Source organism: Pieris rapae, chromosome 9 (assembly GCF_905147795.1).
Source record: "Pieris rapae chromosome 9, ilPieRapa1.1, whole genome shotgun sequence".
Lineage (NCBI taxonomy): Eukaryota > Metazoa > Arthropoda > Insecta > Lepidoptera > Pieridae > Pieris > Pieris rapae.
Genome location: NC_059517.1, coordinates 1,510,281 through 1,536,332, shown reverse-complemented (window position 1 = coordinate 1,536,332; position 26,052 = coordinate 1,510,281). Strand labels below are relative to the sequence as shown.

Below are 26,052 nucleotides of genomic sequence, written 5' to 3'. Positions count from 1 at the left end.
TCTTGAACCGACAGGAATTCGATGTAAAATGATGCGTAATCTTGTCAACAAATGGCACCACAGGCTGATTGCATTGATAAAATTAAATAATTTATTTATTGTTAAACGATAACTTATCCGATATTTTATTACTTATTCCGCGATTTAAAGTGGAGAAGAATCCACCAAAAAGGAGAAAACTAACATTTGTCTCGCCAATCTTGAGTAGAAGTGGTGTAACTAACACGATTTTTTTATATCTATAAGTCTACCTGGCGAATTGCCAATCCTTAGAAAAGGAATTTCATATAAAACATATTTTAATGACTACAAACTTAATTAATTTGAAGCCAATATTTAATGTTGAAGAGTCTAGTTCGAATCGGAAACATATTGGATATATCTAAGAAGATAATGAACGAATTATCGTGTGTAAAACCGCAAGACACGGCAAGCATAGCTACTGTACTATACATCGTATAGTCCCTAGATGTTTGACATTTGTTTGTTTGCGCTCTGGGAATTTATAAACGCTACAACAATCTACGGAACTCAAACAGTTAAATTATAAAGGTAAAGTTAGTAAAGGGCGTTTAATATTTTAGAGACCCATTTTTTATTATCAAGTCCATCAGAAAGCAGTAATAATTTTTAAATTGATAAATCAACATTTCTGCTGGGGATTCATCACTATAAATAATTTTTAATAAATAATCCTTTCACTTCTTAAATTTTTCTTTTTCATAGACTGAGCAGTGTTGGCCTAGTGGCTTCAGCGTGCGACTCGTTCAAGTTCGAATCCTGGCTGAACACGAATGGCTTGCATAGACACACATTGTGGATGGTCTTTGGTCTATTGGATTGACAAATCATCATGAAACAGATACAGAAATCTGAGTATCTGAGTATCTTTATATGCTGTTTCGTTTTTATTCTCTTCTAAAAAAAAGTCTGCCTAGCGGAAGTCACTATTTACATTCTAAATCGCACTTCCGGTGGCCACCTGTCACACCTGTTACCTGCAAATTTGTCGAAATATTTATAATTTGTTTGTACACGATGTTAATAATCAATGACAATGCCTTGGTGGTTTCCCGTGTTACAATGCTCAGGGCCGCAGACGTCTATAAAACCGTATACCATTACAATACATCATCAGTTTACCTACAGCTCTCGCAATGTTGGCATTTTCGTGTTTTCTCATTCTTCTATCTACATTACAGGTAAATTATGGATAAAATTTAACATTAATTATATTATATAATTATATTGGAATACTTAGTTTCTGTTATAAAACGATAGTTGTTAAAACTATAAAAGAAACATGGGGTGTTTTTTAAACCACAATATATTTTTAAAAATGTTACGCTATCTATCTATTCAATCTCAGAGACTTCTGGCAGTGCGAGTATCCATGGGCGGCGGTATCACTTAACATCAGGTGAGCCTCCTGCTCGTCTGCCTCCTGCAACATAAAAAAATCACTTTCCTAGAAGAGAGATCACTGCCGTGTAAACGTTTAAGGGGTTGATTAAATTTATCAAGTTAACTGTTCTTATTATTATGACAATCATAATTAATATGACATTTTTATACTACTGTGCGGTTTTTTGTAATTAATCAATCTATATATATTATTTTCTTTACAGAGCGTAATGCCTCAAGGACCATCTGGTCTCTGCGGACCACCCCCTGTTGTAAGTTACTTCTTTATTTTTTATTACATTTTCATTGTATAGAACAACCTTGATACTTATCAAGAATGACGTTATTAATTAATTGAGAGTTAAACGGTATTACTTAATCATAGTTATGTTTTTTGTGCCAATTTAATATTATCTAACAGATTCTAAGATATGTGCATATTGTCATTGCAATCACAGGATGTCCTACTCTGTACTCTAGTGCAGGCCAATTTTGATATTATTCTTATAAGATTTAGATTTGCTTGGGTTTAACAGATGGCGCTGAGGTAAAAAATGTTTGCTAAAATTCTTTAAACAATAACATTCCAGGATAAACCATTCGAATGCTGTAAGATGCCGCACCTTTTTACTAGTGAAGAACGTGCGGACTGTGGATTTGAAGAACCTACAGACGGAAAACGACGAGGGCCACCTGATGTAAGTTTTACAAACATACACTAGATGTCGCAATTATCAAAAAATAATAGTCGGTATCGATTTATAGCTTCGATTTTGAATACAAGTTTTTTATTATTGACATCGTGAGAAAAAATATCCTTATTTTATTTAAAAAAAATACTTATAAAATAAATTGTATCTCTATAATAAAATGCGATCTAAATAAATATATTTCTTAAAATTCAGCCTACTGTTAAAATATGTGCATTTTGCTTTTTATAGTGTAGCAAACTAATATGCCTTATGAATAAGAAGAATTTGATGAAGGACGAGAAGAATGTAGATTTAGATGCAGTATCAGATTTCTTAGATACATGGACTGCAGAAAACGCGGACTTTAAAGATACAGTGGATAAGGCCAAAGAGAGATGTCTCAAAGACGATGTATCTGGACCACCAGAGGCATGCTTACCAGACAGAATCGTAACCTGCATGTTCTTCGAGACATTTAATGTACGTATAGTTAAGTGTGTTAAGCAATGACAGTTCTATTAACAATAAGTTATAGTAACTTCTAAGACCCAAATATCGAGAAGTCAAGCATGTTCCTGGCCTTCAATATGAAAGAGAGGGATACAGAAATTTAAGGCCGTTGTACACTGGGGATTGATAAATTAAACTTGATGTACAAACGAATTTTAAGAACTAATTAGTATATTATTAAAAAAAATAGTTTTGGAAATTGGAAATAAATGTTCTCTTTTTCAGGAGCGTATAAACGAGCTTTGAGTTCTGTTATTTTAAACGATTTTAACATATAACTAAGAAAATTTTCTTTTCAGAACTGTCCTAAATGGGAGGAAAGTGAGAAATGCGATAAGTTGAAGACACACATGGAACAGTGCCGAGCGAGGCTAACTTAAACATGAATTTATGTATTATTTTTGTAATGGCATTAATTGTAATGAAGTACTAAATGTTGTAATAATAAAGTATTAAGTTGGCCCTTGTTTTTCGTTTTAAGTCATATCGGGTATAATTAGAGACCAGGACTCTCCCAAATTACTTATTTAATAAAATGAACAGTTTTTTCAGTCGACTTTTTCAATTTTTTGAAACTAAGTTTCTCAGTTATGTACAGTTAAGTATTTTAGCATTTAACATACATATAAAAATTTTAATAGAGATCAATGATTTCTGTTTATATTTAAGTACAATATAATCATGTTAAAAGGTAAAACACCGAAAAAAATATCAAAAGAAAAGTTGTTTACCAGTGTTTACTAGTCGGTTTTTATTGTGGTCCCTATTTTGTACAGACAAATAGAACTGTTGGAATGAAAAAACTGTGAGAGTTTACTGAAATCTAGATAAGATATTATTTTTACTCTCAAGTCTCAACTGTTAGAGTTGAAATGAGGACAATCAGATACTTATGAAAATGTGTTATAGAAACGATATTATATACGTGTGATAATGTCATGACATAATCGATTGACAAATTTCATTCAATTGACAGATATTAATAGTAGCTAACTAGTAGTGAATATTAAGAAAGCAAGTAATAATCTTACTATCATCTCTAATTATTATCAAAGATGAACAAGATACGTACCTTCCCTATTAAATCTTGAAACTAAAACAGTTATTGCACTGTTTTAATTCATTCTTCTGTCTCTTTTCAGCACTTCGTAAACACGGTTGGATAGATAGATACGAAATAGGACTTTTAATAAAATACGATAATTAAACTCATTACTTTTTATAATAACGTGCTACTGAGTGGGTTGTCTCAGTAGATAGTTCGTCCTTTTCATATAAAAAAAGAAATACCACCTATCCTTTATTATAACGAAAGTATTAAATTAAAACGATACTGTTATCAAACAAGAACTGTTTAATGTTTCATAAAACCCAAGTAGTTTGAATAATACTTGCTCCTATACATTTCTCCATTAGTGAACGTATATTAATTATCAGTACGCTAAAATATCTTTTACCCGATGTCAGTATAGTCATGGAGCATTTAGTAATATTATTGTTTGGTGTTCTAAAGGCATCTGCGCAATTCTACAACATTATGAGTGAAAACCCGATAAAACCAGAAAAATGTATTGGATCAGATGATATTTTATTTGTAAGTATTCAAGAAAATTCTAGTTGATACTGCCACCGGAAATTCGTCAGGAATACAACCCGCACACAGTCGAACGCATTTCCTACGTACGATCAGTTTTCAGCTGTAACCGAATCGTTCTTAACAATTTTGCTTCGAATATTATAGGCAGGTTTGACTTACATTGAGCAGTGTTGGCCTAGTGGCTTCAGCGTGCGACTCTCATACCAGAGGTCGTTGGTTCGATCCCGGGCTGTGCACCAATGGACTTTTTTCTATGTGTGAAAAACATCGTGAGGAAACCCACATGTCTTAGACCCATTAGGTTTAAAAATGATCATGAAACAGATTCAGAAATCTGAGGCCAGGACCTAAAGAGGTTGTAGCGCCACTGATGATTTTATTTTTTGACTTACCTTACCCCGCTTTAACACGGCCCTATATTCAGAGACAACATAGGGAAAGTGGTCGCAGCACCCTAGATCGCCTCGTTTGCAGGCAAATCGTACCCTAATTTCACTATCAACAACTTAGAAATTGTTTTGGGCGACCACACGATTTAGGCCCGTTCCATTGTCCCGATATTGCCACTTTTCGACAATGTACAGGCATTGGCTAAGTTGTGTAAATAATATTTATAAAAATGTGCGTGCATACAAAATACACATGTGAAAAGTGAAACTTCTTTGTAAATTAATTATTTCTAAGGTAGAAGCCCCAATAGATGATGATGATAGTACCCGTATAATATGATCACACCATGTATATTCACACTGTTTAGACACTGTTAATATAATATAAAAAAATACCCGCCTAAAGAAGTTTCAATTTAATAATAACTAAAATTGTTCTAGGATCGACACTGTTGTGTCGTACCAGCATTTTTTGATCGCTTCGTGGTGCGAGCATGCGGTGGTATTACGGAGATATTTGAAGTTCACAAAAAGGAAGCAGTCGCTATGGGACGGCGCCATTTTGTTCCAGATGTAAGTTGTTTTTTTTAATTTACTAAAAAGTACATATTAAAACCAAACATACGTTTCTTTTATCAAGTTGTGTATTAGGTCCTCTCTAGGCGTTAGACGTCTTTTATCATCAGAGGAGCTGAAAAAAGGGTACTATTCGTCGTATATGATATATGGCATGAAATATAATATGTTAAGGAATAAATGCTGTAATAATAAGGAATAAATAAGTAATCGTAGAATTTTGTCTATTGTAGTATAGGTGAGTAGTATTGAAACTAATTGTGTCTTCCATGCTTAAAATAATAATCGCCGTTTCTCAAATTAATAAGTATACATTTTACAGTGCCAATTCTGGGAATGCGTTTTAAAAAAATACAAAATGCTTAATGAAGATAAATCTGTAAATACCGAAAAGTTTTACACGCACTTAGAGAAGTGGACATCATTGAACAAGCCATTTAGTAGTCTATTGCTAAGTGCGAAGATTCACTGCAGACATTATTTCATAATGTTTATGCCACTATCCACTTGTGAATTTTACAACTTTCTACTGTGCATTCGAGATTATTTGAAACTATATGTAAGTATCTGTATAAACTATATGTCTCTTAATATGCTCAATTGTTGTGCAGTGTTAGCCTAGTGGCTTCAGCGTATGACTCTCATCACTGAGGTCGTAGGTTCGATCCCCGACTGTGCACCAATAGACTTTCGTATGCGCATTTAACATTGGCTCGAACGGTGAAGGAAAACGAGGAAATACGGCTTACCTTATATCCAAAAAGTCAACAGCACCAGGCACAGGAGGCTGATCAACTACTTGCCATTAGATTGTCAAATGATAATGAAATATATATAGGAAACACAAAAAAAAACAAAATAATGTTGTCTCTTTATAAGACCACGTATATCCAGCTATCGGACGCCAATTTGTCTGTCCCATATCTTGAGGTGCATTATACAAACTTTATTTTATATTACAGATGAAATATCTGTTCATTTATACGAAATAAATTAAGGATACCGTAAACGTATCTTGACTCATATTTAATTTTGTATATTAAACCAGCCTTTTGTATTATAATATCATGTATTTCATGTTTGTCTATAAATGCTTGTCACATTAAAAATTGTATACTATGGTTGTTTTACCTATTTAGTTGTGTGCCAAGCGGTGGAAAGCATTCATCAATTAACAGAAAAGTTACTTCGTTAATAATTATTAATGCATAATTGATGCCTCGATGTTTAGTTTAAAATACGTATTCAAATAATTCTTCTATCTATCTTGCTATATCTGTTTTAAAATAAGTATTGTTCGATGATTTGCTTTTTTAAAAGATTACCGAGAGGTTTTTACGCCGGCTTTATCTCTCGGCCTACACCGTCTGTCTTCTTGATGAGTAGGGATGCCTACAGGCTCAAATTTAATGACGTGACATTTTTTTTTCTTTATTTTAATAACTTTTTCTTCCAGGACTGTCCAGTGTTAATACAATCAAAGAAATGTTACGAATGGAAGGAATTCTTCGACGAGTGCAAACAATATTATTTAATGTAAAAACAAAAGAATATCTAAAATGTTTATTTCATGATAATTACAATGAATGAACTATTTTATAACTTATTATTTATTAATACTACGTCATCATTATCTAATCCAAGATCTCATTTTGACATTAGATATGCATAGAAAATTACCATTAATTTACGAACATATTACAAGAAAACTTCACTATGTCCAATTGAAACTAATGAATTTTAATCCGAGGTTCTATGTATGTTATAATTGCGACAAATATTAATATTACCTTAGTTAGATTTTATACAATGTTATCAGAATGTCAAATGAGATTATTTCTAGATAAGCTAAGTCATATAAATCAAATTAGTATGTGGGTACGAGGAAACACTACTTCTTTTATTAGTAACAGCCTCAATTATTGAAAATCAATATTACTGTAACTATAGTCGATAATTTTGTTATATTTGAGAATCGCTCTGAATTTGAAACTGAATCAAATCAAGACAGCTATACCGAAAAATAGAAAATCTATGCATTGTAGCAGAAACTCAAATAACATCGACATAATCAAATATTAAACAAAACTAATGATTACTTGTGCTATGGCTATTGCAATGTGTGTTTTTACTTGAAATTGAGAAATTTTAAGAGCTGCTTGCTAGCTTAGTTCGAAATTTGAATACTGGCTTTGTACAAGGGCAATATGTATATTTTGCCTCTTTTATTAAATAGTTATAATCGAAGTACCTCCATACCAAACGACATAATACTGTCACATAACTGCTCACTAACCTAATCCACACGACAATACCTTATCACTTTCCCTGAGGAATTCGAGTATTACACCATTAAGTACATAATTATACGCTGACAACATTTCGTACTAAGCACATACCAATTTCTTCTCCAAAATTATTGGTGTTATTTTAATACTATCTTGTTGCGTTAAAAGGATCGTATTTGAAAAAATGTAATATGTACCTTTGATTGACGGTGTGCTTAATACGAAGTGTCTTTAACAGTCTTTATTCACGGCAAAAGTCTTGGATTATATCTCCCCACATACAATATCATGCCTGATGGATTATGTCTGACGAAGTATAGGAACGGTCTATCAAATTTCAATCTCGCTGGCTGGGATCGAGCAGGCAATCTTGCCTGTCTCGGCCTTAAATGTAACGGAAGATGCATTGCTTCTCCAACATCATGTGGATCATGAAAAGCCCTTTGATAATCTCTCGGCTCATCCCAATTCAACCATCTAGCACTTCTACGCCTTTGAATTTTCTCATCTAGGGTTTCTGGGTATTCCTCAACATGATGTTGTTCAGAAACAATACCTTCGCCACATGTAACGAAATTTGAAAGTTGGACCATATCAGATAGATACAAATTTTTGGACGGACCATTAAGTCCGCCCAAATCTGCATGTTCCTGGTTAAAGAGATCCTTTAATCCCATCTTTCGCAACGAAGATGACACATTGAAAATAGACTTGTGAGAAAACCTTGGTATTTGTAGCTCTAGGCCCTGACGTGGAAGTAAGGTGCGTAAAAGCCGGTTCCATGATGTTGTAGGGTTTGATGCTAATAGTCTTTTTTCTAGCGTTTCTAGATCCTCACCGTGGACTATGTTTCCTTGTTGACCAGGCATGAGGAAAAGAGTGCTGATGATTGAGTTAGTATTTCCTAATGTAGCGGCAGTAGCATCTAAAACTGGATCATAACCAGCTAAGAAGTTACTTCTGTAAACCACAGCTGGAACGGGAACTAATCGCCTCTGTCGTACATTAGGTGAAACAACAAAGTACATCTCCCCATCTCTTCCATCTACTGATGAACCGGTACAGTCAGTCTGTAATAACAAAAAACATGTTTTACACATTTACAAGAGCTATATTAAAATATTAAATATTTTCTTATTTAATATTTTAATATAGCTCTTGTAAATGTGTAAAATATTTATTGAATTTATAAATGGTTATGTTATTTGTGTTCTGGTGGTTGGCTAAGTTAGTTTTATTTCTGAAATTATTAATAAACTTGGTTTTTGCATTGTAATATTAGAAAATATAAGTTTATATAATATATATATGTTATATAATTTATATATTTCGTTTTTAAAGAGATCCTACGTACGCATACTTTTGCTTCAGTTAGTTACAAAAACTTACCTCAAAAATATTCATGGAGAATGCTGCTAGCGGTGGTTGCATTACGATAGAATTGGTCTTCATGTATTCCGTTATTCTGCCCATCGTATACCTCTTAACTAAGAGATTAGTTCTTCGGCGAATAACATCACTTATTAATTTAAAGTTGATTTCCTCTACATGTCCATTGTAAAACTGTTGAGCCCTTTCTTTATAGAAAGTCAAAATTTTACCCTTACTTCTGTCACTGTATAATTCTCTTATAAATGCCGACACTGCTACTCCAGATGCAGAGGAAACGTCTATAGAATCTGACACATTCCTTAAAGTAAAGTGGGGGTTAAATGTCACCATGTCATCAAGTTTCAATATATCGTTCATTTCACCTGATGTGGCACCTCGAGCTCCCATAAACATCATAGCCAGCATAGATGTTATAGCATAAGGTGAAAAAACAAAACTGCGCTTTTTGTCTATATTTTGTGTCATATCATTCCAATATTGAAATGCCAATTCATTGCATAATTCTACAAATTGTAAAATATCGTCACCTAGATCTTTAGTGGTTACTACTAGTCCTTGATTTTCCTTCGACACGTCTAATGATATGTGCTTATTAGAGTTGCTTTCTGGGGTGTAAAATCCTTCTGGTTTATATCTATTATTCGTTTCGCTTTGTGACTTTGGTGGAGGCACGGTAGGTATAAGTTTCCATGAATTATTACGTTCGTTGGCAAATTCCTTATCGTCAATATTAATTTTTTGTATTTTCTTTTTGAATTCATCTGCTTTCGGTAAGTTAACGTAAATTTTGTTTTGAACTTTGTTCAGTTTATTAATGCTAACTGCATTAAGTTTATTTTCATTAGAAGCGGAATTTAAATCCTTTATTAATGTAGAAGTGGTTGTTTCTACTTTGTTTAGCACAGTAGTTGTTTCTATGTTTTGTTTATTCGAAACACTGTATTTATTTATGTCTATACTATCATTTAAAGTATTAGATCCTGAGATTGTTGCTAATGTTGAAGAAATAATTGTATTTTGTTTGTCGTCATAGAGTTTTAAAATCTCTGGAATGGATTTATTCTCAGAACTTGAAATAGGTAAAAAGTTAGGTCTATCATCGTTTTTATAACTTCTTTCAGTTGTTAACTCTTCTGTTATTTTAATGGTCACGTTTTCTTCAGTTATAATGGGTTGATCAATATTTTTGCTTAGATTTTCTGTTATAATACTTGTTGAAATTTCTACTGGGGATTCAGTAGAAATATTTGTATTCTCATAAGTATCTTTTAGAGTTGTATTTAAATCTGGCCTAGTATTATTCAATTCGTTTTCCTCATCTCGGGAAGATACTATATTATTTGTTTGATAAACAACTTGAGATAACAGATCTTCCATAGAATCAGCTAAAATTAAATCGAATGTTGTAGTTTCAATTACATCTGCAGCAGTTGTAGTTTCTATTTTAGTCTCCTCTGGAAAAAACGTAGTATTTTCATTGCTATTTAATTCATCTTGTTTATGTTTAGTTTGATTTATACTTTGTTCACTACTGTGATTTGCATTTAATGTGGTTACTTTGACATAGTTATCAGTGACGTTTTCTTGCTTTTCAATTATCTTTTCAGCTTCTTGAGGAATGTCAATATCGATATTTTCTTTGCTTTCCATAATGTTAATGTTATTTTCTTTTGAAGAATCGACAATATTGTTTGCTGTAGGCAATGGAGCATAGTTACCACCTAAATCAGATGCAATTTGACTAATACTTTGCGCAAAATCAAACATTGGTAAAATTGGTTCCTCTGTATCCAATGCATTTTCACCCTTTTGTTCACTTTGAGATGATTGCAAGTATTTTTCCGACGTTATTTCTTCAGTAGACGAAGGAACAGTCGACAATGATACAGATTGTGTTGTTATAGTAGTAGAGTTTATTTTGTTATATTCATCACCTTTATTAAGAGAACTCGATTCAATTAATGGTGTTACCTGTGGTTTTTTAAAATCTACTACTGGTGACTTTGTGCTGTGGTTTATAGATACATTCGTCGTTTTTTGAGTACTGTATGGAATCGTAGAGACTGGTACGAATATGCTCTGTATTTTTTCAGTTGTAGCTTGAACATTTTTTCTTGTAGTCAATAGACTATTTATGAGGTTTTCAGTACTTATTTTTACATCATTCTTCGTGCTTGGTAGTTTTGTCGTTACTTCAGATTTTGTAGCAATCTTTTGTACAGTGGAAGCGGTGGTGATGCTATCTTTATGAATAGCTGTACTCGATGCAAGTGGTTCGATTGTAGTTGTAGAAACTTTTCGTTTTACTGTTGTTGCCTTTACAGTCGTAGTCGAGGGTTTTAATGTAACTGGTTTAGTTTCTAAACGAACTGTGCTTGGCTTTGTCATAAGATGCGTAACAGGAGCAACAGTTGTTTTAGGACTTTTTGTTTCAAGCTTCGGAGATACTTTAGTACTTGTTTCAATGGGTCTTGAAAAAGATGCCGAGTTGGCTTCCTTGTTAAACGCATACAAATAGTCTCCATTTAAATTGTCATCTTCAATAGTTTCAGTTTCTGGGGTAATAAAGGTCCCAGAAGTCTTGTCTGGTACAATATCAACTCCTGTGTTGCCAAAAATTGAAGGTAAAATTAAACTCCATGAATCAGAAACGTCAGGCGTATCTAATGTAGGCTGCATAAGTGGATTATTTTTATGAGCCTCCATTTGGGCTTTTAACACATTTTGTACATTAGTTACGACACTATTTACTTTTGTGTATGGAGGTTGACTGAAATTAAAAGCGATAGTTGGTTGATTTTCGTTAGCAAACGTAACTAGTCCATCTGCATCTTCTCCTGCTGCGACTATAGCCTGTATTTCCTCTAACGTCATTAATCTTTTGACTAACTCTCCCGATTCATCAAATGTATAGAATTCATATCTGTCAGGTGTAAGTAAATTCACCGGACTTCCAACCGTTGCTGGTAGGTTTGAAGGTCGTGGAATAGAGATGCCAGCCGCATCAGCGATGTATGGTAATTTGGATCGCCTGAAAATATAAATTTATCAATTACATTCTTGCTCTAGGCATGTGGTGATTTTTTAATGAAAAAGTAATGCGTTAAACATTATATAAAAAACCCACAAGTAGCATTTACTCAGTAGAATTTAATGGATTTAATCCAAGATCATAAATCGCTTGAGCCACTACAGATATTCCATTTTAGCGTTACATACAAGTGTGTGAGGCATAAAATAGACATTACGTTTTTTTTATATACCTGGGGGCAAAAGGGCAGGAGATTCACCTGCTGTTAAGTGCGACCGCCCATAGACACTCAGACTGAGAACTCGAAAGAGCGTTACGGCCATTTAAGATTCCGTACGCTGTTTTCAAGAAGGACTTGAAGTCGAATTGGTTCGGAAATACTACAGCGGGCAGCTGGTGCCATATAGTGGTGGTGAGCAGGAAAACTGCCTTAAACGCTGAAGATTCATCACTGAATCTCAGCTGCAGTTATTAAATCGACCGATTCCTGCTTGAGTAAATTAATGCATTAACCTACTAAATTACAATTTATTCAAATGGTACCCTTATATTTTATTGTAAAGAATCATACGTAATGACTCATTAATACCTTTCTTCATTGTCGTCAGCACACACACTAGCGGCGTAAATGATTAAACTCAGGACTATTTTCATTTTCGACGCCCATGCACCTTCGGCGGTCTGAAAAAGATTGTCATTTTATGAGTTTCATTGTAGATAATGGTTTAAGACAATTAATATGTAAATGTAACTATATTGGTAGTCGGTTACTCATATTTCTTATAATAAAAGTGGCTGGTCGCCTGCTTGGCTATGAACAGAAATTATTAAACAGGCAGAAACATTACAGTCACCATACCCAGAACCATTGCATTTTTATTGAACTGTATGATTTATATATTAAATTTGCGCGTTAAGTTATCTATAACATATAAAACAAAGGTTATACATAAATGCATTCGATTATTTATTTAAAAGTTAAATTCAAATCAGAATATTGAAGTTTATATTAAGTTCAGCCTATTGGAGACTACATATTTCGTTTATTACCAGATGATCTTTCTGAAGAAGTATAAAATAAATCCAGTCACGTTTTTTGATAAAGCCCTAGGAGCCTTGGTTCTAAATTCAGAGACACGTTGAAATACAAAGCCACAGAATTTTGACTGAGCGAACTCGTACATGTGTAGTAAAAATAGACCGGCGAAGTTATTTCTTTGTTTTATTTAAAATTAGGTTTTACCTTTTTCTAAAAAAATAATAAAGTAATATCAATGCGAAAGACTAGGTAAGGCTTAAGCCTATTCGCAATTATGAATTTTAATGAATTAATAATTATTTATCTATGTCTAAGTTTATATAGGCAAAACCGTGTTGAATTAAAAAAAACGAGAGAAGATCCGTCAGAACGCAAATAAATACAGTCGGTTTCATGAATATGTAATAGATTCCAGACAGAGCTTCTTCAAATATCCCAACTCAAATACCATTTGACCTGAATTTTATAGGATACAATATACATGATTTCATTTTAAAGACATGCGTAGTTAGGAATGTTCTTAATACATTTCCATAACCAAATACTTAAAAAACTTCAGAAGAAATCATTAAGATTGTAAAAATTTTAAAAGTTTTTAACATTAAATGATAAAACCTTTTAAAAAATTTAGGATTTGCCTAACTTTAATTTAAATATAAAATAGTCTTCCGTGACTAACACTGAATGATGACACGTATGAATAAGTTCAGTTACTTTACCGTCACAGTTAATTGTACATAATATAGCAAATGAAGTTCATAGGACGGAGAGACACACACTATCTCAGATAGTTTTAGTCAACCTGTGATGTGACAAGGTATAACAAACTTGTTTTCTTTTCGTTTTTTTGTATTAATCGTATTTTTTTACTCATTAGTTTCTAGGAAATTTCTAGGAAAAAAAAATCTTCACCTGAAGATCAAAATAAATAAAAAACTCACTATAGAGCCTGGTTTGGTACCTACCAAACCCGGCTGTATAGTGGGTTTTTTTGTTGTATTCAGTACTATTATGTAGTTAAATAATATAACTACATGCTGCACAACGATGTATGTCACGCCTTGACTATTAAACTATTTAATCACCTTGACATGCAATATTTTCAAGATGAAGGTGATAAAAATTTTAAAAGCCAGGTGCCTCTATAGAGTGAGCCTGTCTTTATAGTTGTTGCATTTCACGACTGTCAGATAGCGCTATTCGTCATGAAACGCGAAGTTTCTTATTCGGAACATTTATCTTCCGAATATGTTAATGTTGCATAGCTATTTGGTTCTTATCTTCATACATTGTGAAACAGACCCTAAATAACTTAATTCACCAATTATTATAACATTATGTTAATGTTATAATAATTATAAAATTAATATGACATTTGCATGCCTATTTATATGTTATGATTGTGCGGTTTTATATAATTAATGTATCTAATATTTTAACTAATAAAAAAACCTATCTTTTCATCTCAGTCACCAAGTTTTATAATATCAGCTGATAACAGTTAATAATAACATGCTTCGCTGAGTTTCATCTCCGTTATCCGAACTAACCGTGAGACGTAACTAATTGCCACCTGTTGCTTTGCGACGTTATGTAACGGATGCAGATAATTGTCCGGCTATTTCATTGCATTTATGGACGATTTTTTATTTCGTTTAAGTTTTTGATTAGTCGTCTATCTTAATATATATATTTCTTGTGTGCGTGTGTATGTGACTGAACTCCTCCTAAACGACTGGACCGATTTAGACGAAATTTTTTGTGTGTGTTCAAGGGGATCTGGGAATGGTTTAGATTCACAATTTTGTCCGCTGGACAATGTTTTTTTAATTAATTTTCAATTTATTAGTTGTTGTTGATTTTGGAATGTTTTACATTGGATCCGACAGACGGCGCTACCATCGCAGTGTCAAATTTTAAATAATATTCGAATTTTAATTTTAGTCTGTCCCGAAATTTAAAAAAAGTTTTGTTATCATTGTGTTATATCGTGTGTGACCATGTGCTGGATCGTTAGATATTGTCATAACATTTGAATAATAATTTTCATCAAAATGGCTTATTAAAAATTGAAATTTTGAAATTAAAGACGTGTAGACAGGACAACGTCTGTCTGATCCGCTAGTATATCTGTAATTTTTTTACTCTCTGCTTATATTAATTCGGATACTTTTACATTTAAACACGTTTCTTTTTCAATCTTCTTTTAGGTGTAAGAGTGCCCTTTTTTAGCAAAGGTTTCCTTCAATCCCCACATTCCGCTCTGCCATGTACCACCTGCTGTTTCTTTAATTTGGTTTATGCACCTTCTAAATTGTCTCCCTCTTTTTCGTTTGCTATAGAACTTTATATGTCTTGGGCACCAGTTTGCACCAATTCCTTCCTTTTGCCGTATGCCCAGCCCATTTCCACTTTATTTATTTTATTTTATTTTAAATAAAAAGTACAACAAAAACATTATATATTATTACGAATCACTATCTCCTAACATAAAATTATTTTAGAGAAATATCAAAAAGGTTATTTGACATCACAGGAGACCGAAGAGCTTGCAGCTATCTTGGTCAAAAAATTAGTCTAGCTATTCAAAGGGGGAACGCTGCCAGTATCTTCGGAACCTTGCATAAAGGGACTCCTTTTATTAATATATTTTATTTATTACTTTTTAAGTTTAGTTATTATATTAGAATTATTTATATTATATGTAGAATACATTTAAAAGATTTCAATAGAAGACATTATATTTTTTTCTCATTTTCATTTAAATATTTTAACTATTTTGACGATAGCAAAAGATTCCACTTCAGTACAATATTGGTTTTAGGCGGTATATTTCTAGTTTTACATGTAATTTTATGTTCAATTTTGTTAATGATTTATGCGCATCTTGTACTATGCCTTCAGTAGATGTTTCTTTTCCATACTAGGGTTGACTGTTCTATGTATAAATATTGCCTTATTATGTATTATACACAAGTTACTAGAACTGCCATTCGTCTAATGACAATGTTGAAAGCTTAAAGTAAGCCAGCAAGACCTTGACATAATTGTGAATGAGAGCTTTCCCGTTAGAAGCAGAACTAAAACGCCGTTTTTCGGTGTTTCTCGTCGAAAGTAAAGTTATAGCATAACGGTACTGTTAGCCGTGACAACTGAGTTCAATGCACCTCCGTATTCATATTTGCGGAAAAATTATAACCGTTTAGTTTAATTAGCTGATCTCTGTTAGACATAAGTATTTTGGCAGTGATTCGCCGGGATCGAATCTAGGATGTTCGTGTTTTATCCGTGTGCAAACTAAGATAAAATTTCGGGTTCTTTGTTGATAAGACAGTGTAAAATAAGTCAAAGAATAATTTAAAAATTGACTTTTTTTAATAATAACCTTAATATTTACAATATCAGATAAAGACGACAATTATAACTACGGTTTTAACTTTTTTTATACAACAATAAGCTAAATAACACGTACCAAACTTAATTATACATTTTTTTAACCGCAATTTATACAGTCATATACCATTTGTATCGCTAGATACGGTGGCAAGCGGCCGGATCAGATGTCTTTGATACCATAAAGTACGGGCTTTGGTATGGGATGTTACTTGTGTGGACACGTTAGCCCCGTCTTACCTCAGACAAGCACAAAAGCACAGGAGGTGGCAAATAATAATCGCCACAAATATTAGTATTTCCTCCAGTTAGATTTTGTTTCCTTGGGCCGTGGAGTTCAAGTACACAGGCGCTAATTAAAGATTTAAGTTGGTGCCTGGTAGATAGTACCGGTGACCCCAGAGCTGTTGATTCTTCGCTCAATAGTAATTTTCAATTCTTATTATTATTTCTATGCAGGTTAAGAATATTGTAAATATGTACTATAAATTTGTGTGTCTAGAAGAGAAGTTTTTTATAATCACTACTTGCGACGTTTAAATCTTGACCCAATTACAACGATCTTAACCTCAATCTTACTTAATTATAATTGCAGCGAGACTAAAGTTAAATAATCCTATTGACACATTTCAAAGCGACATTAAATAGGACGGGAAAGCTTCAACGTACTCGGCAATTTCTTACGAGTATGTCAAAGGATTTAATATTTATAATGTTTATCAGTTGGGGGCACTATAGAGAAACGCATTTGAATTTAGAACGAGCAAAGTGTTTTGCAAAGTAAGAACTAGCCGCGATCCTTATTCAATTGTTTTCTATGAAGTGTGATATTTTAAGAAATTCAGAGATTGAAGCAGAAAAAAATGTATTGGATTTTAACCTAGGTATCATAGTTCGCACTAAATCTTGAATGTGAATATAAGATTTTACAAATGCCTATAGCCGTGTTGGCCTCGTGCCTTCGGCGTTTTACTCTCATTCCTGACATCGTAGGTTCGATCCCGGGCTGTGCTTCTATGGATATTCAATGTGCGCATTAAATATTCGCACAAATGGTTAAGAAAAACACCGTGAGGCTTACTTTAGACCCAAAAAGTGGACGTCGTCTATTCGATTGACAAATTTTCATGAAACATATACAGAAATCTGAGGCCAAGACTAAAGATGACTGATTTATTTTACTACTATCTATGTAAAACCCAAGAGTGTCCCTGTGATCGACAGTTATGAGTAAAATATTAAGTAACTCGCTCCTACGAGAATCCAAGAAATTGAAATCATGTTTTTACTGATAAAATACTATTTTTTTTCAAATTATTCAGATGTCATTCGGTAGCTGTTTTAATACCTAGTACGCAACTTATGCAGCATTTGACATCTACATATGTACGTAAATCTAAGTCGAATGTACAAAAAGTTTACTAAACTAGTTATTGTTTGTGATAAAATATGTTAGGTATACACTTTTTTCAACTTATACAGCCACCTTATAGCTTATGGATTTCTATAAAACAAATGCGTAACTATTGCTTTTTCAATAACAATTACACCATATATAACTAAATTAGTTACGCAAACTTAGTTATAACTATTCCAAAAAGTGAAAACATAATTGGTAATAGTTAGTGTGTACAGTTATGTCGTATTGCAACCTTTCTTAATACACAGTATTCATTTCATTTCAATTAGGGCCGAATCTCCTCAATTTTATTTATAGGCAAATATATTCTTCTTTCTCTGACACGTCGGATTTAAAATGGCAAGATGTGGACTATTAAAGGGCACGCCTGTCGCCGCGTAAATGAACCCATCTAGACTGTCCAGGGAAAGGGGTTCTTTGGTCGAACCAAATCGTACAGAGAACCCCATCTCAACGACGAAGGAGTGTTGTTCCTCACGAAATTTTCTACGTACAACCCATTCTACATAGTAAAGCATCGGTACAATTAGACTATTAAAAAAGTCGCTTGTCAGTCTAAAGATCTAGTTTTCGTAGTTCTTATTCTGATAGTAAACCTGTCAAAAGAGATTCAGTACTGCCGTGATGCTTCGAATATTTTAAAGAAACAATTGTTTAGTTCTATTGTAGGAAATCCTTTTGCAGTTGAACAATGGCTTTTTTATTATTACAATGTACTAATAAGGAGTAGAACTGCATGTAGCATTTTCTCTCACATTTATATCATTTGAGATAAATGTTTCTTTCCGTTTTAAAAGATTATTTTTGCATAACTTTAAACTGTATACACACAACTAGCAAGGGCTCAGATTTTAACTGGTATCAATTTATAAGACGCGTACAGATAGCACTTTTCATTAACTTGAAAATATTGCCAGAATTAATTTACTGTAAAAGTATTACTTTGTTACTTTTGTACTTATAAGTAAATTTAGATGGATTAATTACAAATGTCCACACAATCAGCCATATAAAAATAAACATGCAAATGTCATATTTTATTAATAATGTCATACAATAATAACATTTGTCAAACTTATGGTTTAAATAATCACGCATGGTAAAGGCACCTTGACTTTAAAGAGTAAATCACCTTCTCTAAAAATGCTCTAAGAAAAGCATATCTGGTACCTAATTAAATTGAATATTATCATTGAAACATATACGCAAAGCTTTTCACAAGAACTCCAGACGATCAGATAGAAAGCCTGCAACAAATGCAACCCAGCTTCACTGAGTCACGTTCAAACACTCACATTTAATATGTTATAACCGGCAAAATACCATAAAACGAAAATAAATTTAACTCACGTACAACTGTAATAGCTTTAAGACTTAGAAAGTACGGTATTCTTTCTTGTAACGAATCGATATTGTCTTAAATGTAGACGTAAACAGAGATAGCCTGGTTCTAATAGTTCTAAATGGATCCAACGGTACGTAACTGGAATTTGTATTACAACAATGTCGGTTAGAAAACAAATGTTTTAAAATAAATTGGGCTGTTAAGGGCCTTTCCTACACAATAAATCTATCGCGGCCGTGTATAATTATTTTATATTAAGACGTTTATTAAACATCACACGGGCTGATCCGTGGCTGAAAAGATAACCTAAAACTGAATGTCTTTTGCTAGAACAAGGCTCAATGCCTTGATAATCACGAACTGGAAAAAAAAGGAGTGTGTACTTATGTACATGCGTTAGAAGTTCTTTGGCGTAACAAGATAAAAATCTTTTCAATATTTTTTATTTCGCCTTATTACAAAAACGACACGAATAGAAAAAATAATTCTCATCATCTTTCCCTAACGAGCGAAAAGAAGTAAAACTTCAAAAAGTTCTAAATAGAACTGTGGTAAGTTTACAGGGTTCTACTACTGTATATTTCTAGTTCCCAGGCCAGAGCCAACTGGCGCCAAGGAGATGACGAAATAATAGCATTCAAATTATCTTGGCTCGTTTCAAGTTAATTTTTTTACCTCTTTAGATGTTTGCCTTACAAGTTTTCATAATACTAGGTATAGGCTATCTATGTGAAACTTTAGAGGCCCTGTGGGAACCAGGCTTTTACCGCGGATAATATAATCCGTAAACGAAGATGCTGGTAAAATTTGACTGCATTATAAAGACGATAGAAAACTATATCAAGAATACGAAATATACTATATCAAGAGTTTTCACATTTTTTTACTGATGTATACGTATAAGAATACTTCAAAAAGTATGATATACAGAGCTTCTACCCTCACTAAAAAATATTTTTCATTAGTTTTTATGTGATGCCGACAATCATATAGATATTCTAAAAACTATTATATAAACAGATATCGGTTACTCATAATATCTCTTTCACTAACACATTTAATATAATTTTACACAATTTTTTAACGGATTGAATGGCTATGTATTATAACTTATAATTATTTTACATTTTTCTTTAATTTAGTCGATATCAACTCCGGGGAAATGAATACAGATAATATAATTTTTTCTACAGCTGTGATACTTTTTGATATGAAACACCCTTTGTCTTCAGATACCGTAACTACGCACGCTGTATAGATACATAGCTTCAATCCGTTAAAAAGTGTTTTCTTTAGATATCGGTTACTTTCATTATATAAATATTAATGATAGTCATTATATTCCCTGAGAAGCGTTTTCAATTATTTTCCAAGTAAATTGAAAATTCTTTCTTCAATAGCGATAATAATTCTTGGAACTTTAAACCAATTTCTTAAGTAACTATTATTTTACAGTTCCTATTATAATATCCGGTCGGTGTATTTTGCTTTAAATCAAGAACAAATATGGTACGTGATCTATAGAAGTAGGGCCCCGTTTTAAAGTGGGCAAACGGGCATGAGGCTCACTAGATACATAGGTTAAGTGATACTGCTGCCTATGGACACTCACACTGAACGAGGCAATGGCGGCCTTTTAATTGGTATTTTTTTTGCGAAGTTCGAATATCAGAAATGTTGTCAGACGAGGCAAAGAGAACCGGTAAGACTTGGAGCGAGGTGAAATACGAGGCTCAAGACCGAACGCGATGGAGACTCACTGTGGACGCTCTCTGCCCCACCAAGGGGTTATGGGACATTAAGAGACGCACAAAATACCATCGTTTTAGAAAAGTACTTATAAACGATTTAGTAAGTGGATCAAACGCATTAGGCCGCAAACAATTGCGGCTAAACTTTCCCATCAATTCTGTAAATATCATTGGGCTATAAATTAAGGTGAGGTAAGAAATGCTGCTTTAAGTGAGCAATATTTTACTCAGGCATCACATGAACGTCAATGTTGGAGCTATGTTAAACTCTTTATGAACTGAATTATTCAGATATATTAGACAGGAATGTACAGAATACAGTAGTGGCAGGTTTAGCTTAAGAATTATTTTAAGATACACTTTGACATGAGTGAGTGTTTAAATATAACAAGCAATTCATTTGCTCTACTTGTTTTGCATAACTCTCGAACGGCCAATGGTACCGATAAGATAAAAATAGTAAAAATAATAATAATACAACATTTTCATTAGTTTCGTAACTGTCTTAAATTAAATGTCAATCCCGTCGAAACAGTATTTTCCCCTCAAACTTAAGAATGTACCCAGTACAGTATTCCCTCATTGAGAGATATCCCCCCCCCACCCCCTGTAACGATGAGATGAGTAGAATTAACAGAATTAATATGAAAAGTATTTAAAAGTTTAATGTGCTCGTATGATTTTATCAGATATGAAGAAACTATAATAAGACATATATATCATTAGATAGTGTTGGCAATATTTAATTGAGAGTAAAAAAATAGAAGGCAAGCGATGTACCCACTAAGCTTAAATATTAAAAATATGCTAAAATAAACTTTGTACGAATACATTATGGGGTTTACATTATGAAATTCAAATTACACCGAAAGCGAGCAATACTAAAGCAGTCTCTATAAAATATTTTCAAAACTGTATCATTTTTCGGTTCAAAAAAGATTTTTTATTATTATGATATTTACATAACTTGACACTTCAAGTATTTTCATTATTCGTGGCCAGAGAGTAAGTACAAAACAACAATTGCTAATTTTGCGCATCCTCGATGGAGTTGTATTTAAAGTTATTGATATTTATTTTTAATCACTAATGACCGATGACATTTACTATCGAGTATAATGGCTTTGCTGGAGTCTTCATAAGTGGTATTAAAGCAGGATTATTTATAGATAGATTTCTATCCACTCTTTATATTATTACATATATAAAAATCCTTCTAATATATATTTACAAAAATTAATTTAGAGCGCGGAAATGCTGTCAGCATTAAAGATACCACAGGGACAAAACTTTTATAGTTTGTTTTAATTTTCTATTTACCAATAATTAATTATTTTTTCTATTTATGTTAAGAATATTGAAGACGTTTGAGTATTATATTACGGTGTTAGAAATATATTTACAAAAATACATGTGAGTTGAACCTAAATTATTGGGCTTAATTTAAAATAGCCCTTTTGGATACAAATTAATTTAATTAATTGTTACGGAAATAACGTTCGATTTGCGTTAAAATAGAACCAGATGCCAATTATCGTCAATTATCAACTTACGATTACGTAATTTGATTAAAAATTAAAGAGGTCGCAATTTTTTTGAAAAACAGGCTGAGGTTGTTGGTTGATTAATATTAGGTGGTCTTTAGATCATACGCATATGTAATAAGAAAAAAAATTGATACAATTTGATTGCAATATAGTTGCAATAGAGGTCATACAATTTTCATTTAATAGTACGATTAGTTTACTTCAAAATAGGCTTCAATTTCGGCGATTACTACTTCATCAGAGCTAAATTTCTATCCAGAAAGTTCTGTTATATGGACTCATTTACGGTAATTAAAAAGAGTACTATGCAGTTTCAAAGACAATTGTCAAACATCTTTTTAGCCACGTATGTGTAAATAAATATAAATTTAGCTTTAGAATGGAGTGTTTAGGACAAAGGAACACCTTTTTAGAGTAATTATGCGCGACATAATTATCACGTGCACTGGAATTAGGTTCGCTTGTTAATAATGAATTTGTCGACGGCTGTCAAAATGAGAGGCTTCTGAAAGCTGTTTCTGAAATGTTGTGGAATTAAAGAGACATGTATGTCACATTTCTCTATAGTTCATCATATAAAATTTATTTTTTGTATGATATCAAACATAATATACACAATGCAGGGAACATTATGTCCCGTAAACCTCAATGGGACATAGGACAGACACTTTTTTTAGTCTGTAGCATTAAATTAATATAGGAATGTTTTATATATATATATGTTGTATATCATGGATAAAATTAATCGTGTTCCTGAAATATGTATATTAAGAATCAAGATTAGAGTTTACTTAATAATAATCACTTTTATGCTATTTCTTTACAATCCAAAATGCTCTAACGATAATTACAAACTAAAATTCAAATAACCACCCCCAACCAGTGTATTTTCCAGATACTAACAAACAAATTAAATGAAACACCAGTTATCACATTAATAATCTAAAGTATCTAATCTAATTGTATAATAATAATGTAAATCAATAATGTCAAAATCAAGGTGACTATACTTTTCGATATAAGTATGATTTAAATTTTCCTACATAATCATAACCTATATATTCCATTGTAGAACTCACTAAATTAAATTCAAAATCATTCATTCACGTTGGTAACATAATGTACACTTATGAACGTCAAAAAAAGAAATTTAATGTATTTCGTCTAATTTTACATTTACTGCCAGTTCTCAAATCAAGGGCGTAGAACGGAAGAGAACTGGCAATAAACTCTCCGCCACTCTTTCAAATCACGAGAAAAAACGCGGTAAGAAAACGTAGGTATAAACAATACGAGACAAAAAATAAGAATAAAGAGAGATTGCTTACAAGCCTATTTATTTGCGAGAACCGTAAAATCCTTATTTCGCATAATGTAATCACTACAATCTTCTTTCGTTGGATTAACTCACATTGGAATAAATTTATTGCATTCAACTTTTATTTTGTATTTTTCATTTGCAAAACTGTTTCTTGTAATTTATAATTTGCTGGGAAATTGAACGCGGCTATATTGGTTTGTTATTTATTAAATAACTTTTTTGTATCATTAAATGCTGCTTCACAGTGTTCTTTTATTACTGTTAATACTGTTTCAATAAAGATTAATGAGGCATCCACTTTTCTCCGGATTTCTCCAGAAGAAAGTGTTGCCAATATACGAAACCAGGCTAAAGCACTGTAGGCATTGATACCGTAAAAAATTAATTGATGTATCGTTTACGTTTAAGGTATTTAAAAATCAAAATATTTAACTAAATTTAAATTTATAAAGTAGGTTTCTTTGACTTGAATAATTTATATTTTTCAATCAATCATTTTACCCATTCAATATACAGTGAGAAAATTCTAAGCAGCGGTCTGTGATGTACGGACGTTATAAAGGAAATTGTAAAATATAATTATAACAAAATCAGTATACCTACAGAGCCTTGTTGTATGACTCAGATCGATATATTGATGAGTGAGTAAATAAACGTAGTTCTATATCAATACTAATTTTCGAAATTGTACCATCACTTTGTCCCCAAACTGAGCGTAGATAACGTGGTATACTGATAAACGAGCTAGGTCTTGACATTCATAATCTCCTCTCAATTTAAAATTAATTTTCCCTTAGTTTTTATAATTCCTAAATGACTTTTGTAAATTAATTAATAGTCGGAGCAAAGATAATTATAGGTACGTAAATATTTCTGTGTAAAAAAAATTAGTAGTAACTGAACTATCGATTCTATCACCGTATACTAACTATATACAATAAGCCTGATATTTAAAGACGGTAGAGATATTTTTAAGTATCCACACATTCAGTGTTAATTAGAACTAAATCTAATTTCAGTAAGGCTATATAAGGCGTGTTCCCATTTTAAGATTACTTTTGCTGACTAAACTATTTCTTATTAACTTAGTTTATAAGTATTTTTAAGATGCGATTTAAGTGTGGTGGAGAGTTTATTGAGTTCTCGACGTTGAAAATGTAAATTATGTTTCTAGCACAAACTTTACCATATGTACAATATACCTTCATTGTGAATGTACAGTAAACATTATGAATATATGATTTTGGACGAATAAATCTGAACCAAGTATGCTAAAATAAATGCATAAACTGTCGAAAAATACTGATGCACATGATCGTTACGTAGGCCTGCACATAAACAAGTAATATAATTTATAATTTTAATGCGTCTATTCTCTAAAGACATATTTTCTAAGAGCTCTTCTAAATGATATTAGCGAGAAGATATGTGTTTCAAAGGGAAATAAATCTTATCAAATTTTATATGCCAATTCGTGTGTTGTCATATCTTAACTCTGAGTGATAACAACTTATAACACACAAATGTTATTTTCGCCTTTATGGTTTAATTATATCAAAGTCAAAATTTGATGGAAAAACTTTGCTAATAAACGTAGAATTCACGAGAATGCTTAGTTGAAGCTAATTAACATTCAAATGAAAATACCGTCTCAGTACTCACATTTTACATTAAGCTCCCCACAGGTATTTAAACAGTCATAATTAAAACTAAAATTGAGTTTTTCAAGTCTTTAATTACGGTAGTCTTTTTAGTGTAATTGAGAAGTTTCAAAGGACTAAAAATAGATTGAACTTTTGCCCGATGTTCAATTACGTAGCAGAGGTCTCATATAGCTAAAAATTAAAAGGCACACGGGAAGAGATTACTTATTAGCCTTGAGGTAGCTGCACTAAGTAATGCTTTTAAATAAATACCTTGATTCAACTTGATTGATTGGCCATTGACTTGTACTAACTAAATATGATAAGTACAGTCAATGATTTTTTGTTAATGTTTGAGAAAAATCTTTAAGTAACAAATGAGATTGAGCGTCTAAAGTATCGTCTACATAAGGGTAACGAACCTTAATCTAACCTGGATACCCGGAAGGCCATGAGACTGGATGCGGACAAGGCTAGGCGTGTCCTGCTTCGGGCGATTGCTGGTGGCGCCGTGGGGTTTTAGTGGGTATGCACAGCATAATATTAATTGATCAGACTATACCTATTGATCCGAATTATTTTTTTTCACCAGATATTGAAGGCAGCATATTTTAATCGATGGACAGATCCACGCTCAGGGCTCAGATACATTGTGACGTTACTCATAATAAAACTGTATGGTCATTTGATCGTTGCACATCATTTAATGTGGGA

The 26,052-nt window shown here is 32.5% G+C and overlaps 2 protein-coding genes across 2 annotated transcripts in view; one reads left to right on the top strand and one right to left on the bottom strand.

Moving 5' to 3' along the window:
• Positions 1-1,089: 1,089 nt before the first annotated feature.
• On the top strand, positions 1,090-3,157 carry LOC110992623. Its single transcript, XM_022258512.2, has 5 exons — positions 1,090-1,202; positions 1,629-1,676; positions 1,995-2,102; positions 2,346-2,576; positions 2,906-3,157. The coding sequence occupies exons 1-5, from the start codon at positions 1,158-1,160 to the stop codon at positions 2,984-2,986; spliced, it is 513 nt and encodes a 170-aa protein (XP_022114204.2). The 5' UTR covers positions 1,090-1,157; the 3' UTR covers positions 2,987-3,157.
• Positions 3,158-6,717: 3,560 nt separating this feature from the next.
• Positions 6,718-26,052, bottom strand: part of LOC110992622 — a 33,192-nt gene continuing 13,857 nt past the window's right edge. The window contains exons 2-4 of the mRNA XM_022258511.2: positions 12,469-12,560; positions 8,846-11,879; positions 6,718-8,526 (exon numbers count right to left, since the gene is read on the bottom strand). Of these exons, the coding sequence (XP_022114203.2) occupies positions 7,702-8,526; positions 8,846-11,879; positions 12,469-12,533 (3,924 nt within the window). The 5' untranslated portion in view covers positions 12,534-12,560 and the 3' untranslated portion in view covers positions 6,718-7,701. The remainder of the gene's footprint in view (positions 8,527-8,845; positions 11,880-12,468; positions 12,561-26,052) is intronic.

What these genes read in the sequence shown, in the direction of transcription:
- LOC110992623 (XM_022258512.2), top strand. Translation starts at nt 1,158, where the DNA reads ATGTTGGCATTTTCGTGTTTTCTCATTCTTCTATCTACATTACAG. An exon ending in AACGACGAGGGCCACCTGAT is followed by an intron (nt 2,103 to 2,345) that starts GTAAGTTTTACA and finishes TGCTTTTTATAG; the next exon opens with TGTAGCAAACTAATATGCCT. An exon ending in TGTTCTTCGAGACATTTAAT is followed by an intron (nt 2,577 to 2,905) that starts GTACGTATAGTT and finishes TTTTCTTTTCAG; the next exon opens with AACTGTCCTAAATGGGAGGA.